The 5,740-nt window shown below is 31.8% G+C and overlaps 2 protein-coding genes, 1 long non-coding RNA gene and 1 pseudogene across 3 annotated transcripts in view; all 4 read right to left on the bottom strand.

Moving 5' to 3' along the window:
* LOC104731439 (adrenodoxin-like protein 2, mitochondrial) overlaps positions 655 to 5,740 on the bottom strand; it is a 6,979-nt gene continuing 1,893 nt past the window's right edge. The window contains exon 6 of the mRNA XM_010450816.2: positions 655 to 719. Within this exon, the coding sequence (XP_010449118.2) occupies positions 663 to 719 (57 nt within the window). The 3' untranslated portion in view covers positions 655 to 662. The remainder of the gene's footprint in view (positions 720 to 5,740) is intronic.
* LOC109125008 (dof zinc finger protein DOF4.5-like) lies at positions 2,788 to 3,470 on the bottom strand. Its single transcript, XM_019233415.1, has one exon. It carries the CDS (start codon positions 3,452 to 3,454, stop codon positions 2,933 to 2,935), a length of 522 nt encoding a protein of 173 aa, XP_019088960.1. The 5' UTR covers positions 3,455 to 3,470; the 3' UTR covers positions 2,788 to 2,932.
* LOC104731441 lies at positions 3,489 to 4,281 on the bottom strand (annotated as a pseudogene).
* On the bottom strand, positions 5,197 to 5,740 carry LOC104731440. Its single transcript, XR_758609.2, has 2 exons — positions 5,648 to 5,740; positions 5,197 to 5,553 (listed from the first exon to the last, which is right to left on the bottom strand). It is a non-coding gene; the product is annotated as an uncharacterized LOC104731440 (long non-coding RNA).

Here is a 5,740-nt window from a genome sequence, read left to right as displayed (position 1 = left end):
AAAAAAAAAAAAAAAAAAAAAAAAGATTAGAGAAGCAATTTATTTCTGAATTTTAAGAAACAAAAGATGCAAACTTTATAATAAAATACAAAAACCAATAGAAAACATAAAAGAGAAACATTTGACTTTTATTTTATTATAAATAGAAAACAGTTAATACGGTTAAGAGTCTTAAGGACCATGCTTCTCTAGATGACACGGATGCTTAATCACATTGTTGTATCTGATCTTGTTTTTGTTGTCGTTATACATCATGGTCATGTCAGATCTTCTGCTTCCATTAGTGCTGGCGTACGTCATGATTCATGGTCAGAGTGTTGTTGAAGCTATGGTTCCACTTGTATTGCTCCATGCCATAACCGTTGTAATTATCAACATAACCACCACCAATTGATTGGTTTATGAAAGGATTTGTACTGGATCCAACATTGTAATAATCATGTTCAAATGATCCATCTTGGAAATCCAGGCGATGATTTGGTTGGAAACTTTGAGATAGAGGAGGCACATTTGGTACCATATTACCACGAATATCAGACAAAGAACCAAAATGGTTTCCAATAGTAGCAGCAGCAATAGAAGAAGAAGAAGCATCAAAAGATCCAACAAACTCATTGCTTTCTTGAACATACGAGAAAGGTTGATGATTAACCTGTTGGATGTCAGGGGACCTTATCATTTTCATGAGCAGCTTCAAGGATGTTCATTCCAATGGGGACCTTAAGAACATGAAAATGCATGTATGTTCTAACATTTAGGCAACAATACTTGTGCATTAGTGATCGTGTCTACATTTGTTGTTGTAAACGAGTTGAATGTGGTTCTGAGATAAATATGAACTTACTTTTCTGTTTCTTTGCCACCTTTTTCAGAGGCTGTGCTATATGATGCAGAAAACATATGATTATACGAGAAAAATGCTTCATGGAAATTCCTAGTTTGCCTTTGTGGAATTGGCTGTCGAGAAGAAAAAAAAGAGCATCACATACTAAATCAATTTAAGAAAACATGCCAGTCACCCAATAAAACCCAAGCTTCATAGCTAATTAACTTACACAAGTCACCACATATGTATTTTAAATCAAAATAATATAAGAAAACAAAGAAGAAAAGAAGAAGTACATAAAACAAAGGAACAATAAAATTCAAAACAATGTAAAATATATATAAATATACTTGAGTGAAGATGATTTCTCTAGCTTGATTCCTTCATTGGGTTTTGATAGAAATTAGTATTGTTGAATCTACATCGATAATTGTTTTTTACAGTCACCAAAATTTTATTATACATATGTAATTGAAAATTAAAAATAATAATAAGACAAAGAAGGAAGGAAGAAATGCATAAAGACAAAGAATAAAATTGAACAAAATATAAGATAAATCTAACAAAATATATAATCACGCTCTTACCATGAGTTTTGAACCCACACAAGAACATAAACAAAACAAATCAAAAATATTTAGATTTTGAGAATATAGTAAACAAAAAATATAATCAAACTCTTAATTGGGTTTTCAACCTATGCAAGAACATTATAAAAAACAATGAAAATATTTAGAATTTGGGATATGGTGGAGGAGGATGTGAGAATGGTTATTTATAGGATAAAAAGTGGTTGAAGTTACATTTCTAAAATAATTAAATTAGAAGAGTTACAATTATAATTAATATGTGTTTAAATGAAAAGGAATGGAAGAGAAAAAATCAATTCACAATTTATGTAATTTCAGTTACAACTTAGTAGTAAAGAATTAATTTAAAGTATGCATTAATATATATGATTAAATGTGTTGTTTAATTAAAAATAAATATTAAATTTTAAAAAATTAAACGTCAAATGGACCAATAAGGAGAGAGTGAAACTTTACTTTTATGTATATGATTTTTATATGGTTCTTCCCATATATTTATAGTTACCTAGAAATACATAAAATTAGGAAACTAGTCACTTTTTATTTTCTTTCTCAAAAATCAATTATTTTTTATTTAAAACATAGAGATCATTAAGTTGTTGACAAAAGAAAATGAGAGTCATTCATTTTCACCCAAATAAGACTATAAATATTAGATTTAAAGGCAATATATTTCAATTAGTTTCTATGTTTTACATCATTATTGATTGGTCATAATTAAGAGATATGTAAGCTCACTTTATTTAGATTATCTATCTACTTTATTATTTAACAACTACTAAATTGACATTTTAGGAATGTGTTTTAAAGTTATTAGTATTATATATCAATTAATAATTGACTTTGACCAAATAAATGATAATATAATAAATGTATATTTTATAATTATAATTTATATATCTCTTTATTAACTATCTATTATTGCATTAAATATATAATTAATTATGTCAAACAGATAATATTTAGTAAAAAGAACCCCAATTTCAATCGAATCATTAAACAAAAAAGTCATTTATAGATTAATATAAAAATAAATTTGGTAAAAAGGAAGTTACTTAAGTGTTCAAGAAGTTAATTATCAAGTGCCATTGATGAGGACTGAGGTTAACTTAGATTGTCTAAGTCTCTCTTGATTACATAACGGTTTATGTTGGACGTAATTTGTTTCCGCTCCAATCATGTTTTTAAAATACTCTGAAAATTAGTTTGTGATTAGGCTCAAGACACCTAATTATAACCATATAACATAACCAAGAAAGATATATGCAGATTGCAAAAAATTGAAACGAACTGGTGATTAAAAGATATTTATACATTATACTTTAAAAATAAAATAGATAATTAATATTATTATACAAAGGAAAAAAAAGATCAGAGAAGCAACTTATTTCTGAATCTTTTAAGAAACAAAAGATGGAAACTTAAAAGAAAAAAAAAACCCAATAGAAAACATAAAAGAGAAACATTTGACTTTTATTTTATTATAAATAGAAAACAGTTAATACGGTTAAGAGTCTTAAGGACCATGCTTCTCTAGATGACAAGGATGCTTGATCACACTGTTGTATCTGATCTTGTTTTTGTTGTCGTTGTGCATCATGGTCATGTCAGATCCTCTGCTTCCACTAGTGCTGGCGTCATGATTCATGGTTAGAGTGTTGTTGAAGCTCTGGTTCCACTTGTATTGCTCCATGCCATAACCGTTGTAATTATCAACATAACCACCACCAATTGATTGGTTTATGAAAGGATTAGTACTGGATCCAACATTGTAATAATCATGTTCAAATGATCCATCTTGGAAATCCAGGCGATGATTTGGTTGGAAACTTTGAGATGGAGGAGGCACATTTGGTACCATATTACCACGAATATCAGACAAAGAACCAAAATGGTTTCCAACAGTAGCAGCAGCAACAGAAGAAGAAGAAGCACCAAAAGATCCAACAAACTCATTGCTTTCTTGAACATACGAGAAAGGTTGATGATTAACCTGTTCGATGTCAGGGGTAACCTGTTGGATGTCAGGAGAAACCATACGAGAAACAGGAGACTTATCTTTTNAGGATGCTTGATCACACTGTTGTATCTGATCTTGTTTTTGTTGTCGTTGTGCATCATGGTCATGTCAGATCCTCTGCTTCCACTAGTGCTGGCGTCATGATTCATGGTTAGAGTGTTGTTGAAGCTCTGGTTCCACTTGTATTGCTCCATGCCATAACCGTTGTAATTATCAACATAACCACCACCAATTGATTGGTTTATGAAAGGATTAGTACTGGATCCAACATTGTAATAATCATGTTCAAATGATCCATCTTGGAAATCCAGGCGATGATTTGGTTGGAAACTTTGAGATGGAGGAGGCACATTTGGTACCATATTACCACGAATATCAGACAAAGAACCAAAATGGTTTCCAACAGTAGCAGCAGCAACAGAAGAAGAAGAAGCACCAAAAGATCCAACAAACTCATTGCTTTCTTGAACATACGAGAAAGGTTGATGATTAACCTGTTCGATGTCAGGGGTAACCTGTTGGATGTCAGGAGAAACCATACGAGAAACAGGAGACTTATCTTTTCTAGCCTGCTTGGCTTTACGGCAGCCTCCACCAATTGGTACGTTCCTTAAAGCCCCACCATGAGTCCAATATCTACGACAGTTCCTGCAAAAGTAGCGTGGCTGGGACACACGATAGTTGTTAAAGTAGCAGAACTTGGTGTTGTTGGAGCTACACCTTGCACACACTCGCGGTGGGGGCTTCACTCCATTCAGTTGTTGGTTGTCGTCTTCATCTGCGAAAACAATCAAGTTATCCATTTCTCTCATGAAGCACTTGATTTTTTGGGTTTAGACTATAAGACTTTGTTGTTGCTATGATATTTGGTGTTGGGAGGATGTCCCTTCTTATATAAGAAGAGATAGGGTTGAGAGTTAAGAAAGTGAGATTGAGAGCGCAACGTGTCAAAGATTGTGTATTAATAAAATCTGAAGATCTATCTATACACCATAAACCTTAGGCTAAGTTTAGTCAAAAACTAAAGATTTATTAATTTCTAACTCTTGTTTGTATATGAAAAATGGAGAATCAAGATATTTATAATTAAATGATTCAGTCTTATAAACACATACAAAATCTATTGAGAGTGTAATGACAATTTAAGGCAAATCAAATATAGATTGCATACATTTACTATAAGAGATAGAGTAATTGTAAGTGCCGCGTGTACTCAGGCTCTATCTTGATAATTTTTTTTATAGAGAAATATGTAAAATAGTTTACACATGGTAGAAAGAGTTGTTAATTGCCTAATTTTCTAAATGACAATGCATCTAAGTAATTAACTTTAGTAGATATTTAATAGTGATTTGTTTATAGAGAAAATATAACACGTGTGAGCGAGTGCGCGATTCACGCATGATCTTATTGGCGCATCAAAAAATATTATTGTAAAAGTTTGTTCTAAAGATTGACAAATTAATTATTATAAAAGTTATTAATAGAAACTTATATATGTTGAGTTAAATACAATTGGTGAAAATAGAAAGAGTTAAAGTTGTATATTGTCTATTAAATTGAAGAGATGGAACTAACAACAAAGTTTTGTCTTAACGTCACTAGTTTAGGCAAATATAAAGTTACTTGTTTTAATTGCTTGCTCTAAAAGTAATTCAACGGTCCTACAGTGGCCCAACTAACTCAACGTTTAAGACTACAAGCCCTTTAGACCGTTCCTGGCTTCCTACTGTGGGTATATTGAGATTAAATGCTCAACATGATCAAAGCGCTTTCGAATTTCTGATCATATGTATATTGATCTGTTCATCTATATCTTTAGCTTTGTCAAAAAAACTAAATCAAACTCAAGAAACAATAAGACAATGCTGCAATTGAAAGCTCACCGTCTGAAATACATTTGTATAACTCCCTAAGGGCAATTATATGTAATGAGTTTATTTTCGGATAGTAAACCAGTGTAAACTCAAAATAACCCCTCAGCTCCGAGGCTTTAGTGTGACTAGTGAGGTTTTGGAACAAACCCATCAACCGCAAAATTTCTGGTAGCTGAAGGAATGGCTAAGCGTACTCCATCTAGCTCTGGTTTGGCAATGACTTGACATCCCAATCGCGACCTATAGAACATTTTCAATGGAACATTTGTCAATATTTGCTTGTATTGAACCCCGATTGAAACCATCTAAAACGTAAGAGAGAGAGATAACTCACGTTTCTGTTAACCCAAAAGCAAGATCTAGCATATCATTCTCTTCATCTGTTGGTTCTTCGAGTTTGTTGTAGTATTCGGTTTCCTATCACAAT

The sequence above is a fragment of the Camelina sativa genome, chromosome 12, assembly GCF_000633955.1.
Source record: "Camelina sativa cultivar DH55 chromosome 12, Cs, whole genome shotgun sequence".
NCBI classification, from domain to species: Eukaryota; Viridiplantae; Streptophyta; class Magnoliopsida; order Brassicales; family Brassicaceae; genus Camelina; species Camelina sativa.
The sequence above is the reverse complement of the archived record's forward strand: the minus strand, read 5'-3'. Positions and strand labels throughout refer to the sequence as shown.

What these genes read in the sequence shown, in the direction of transcription:
- LOC109125008 (XM_019233415.1), bottom strand. Translation starts at nt 3,454, where the DNA reads ATGGTTTCTCCTGACATCCAACAGGTTACCCCTGACATCGAACAGGTT.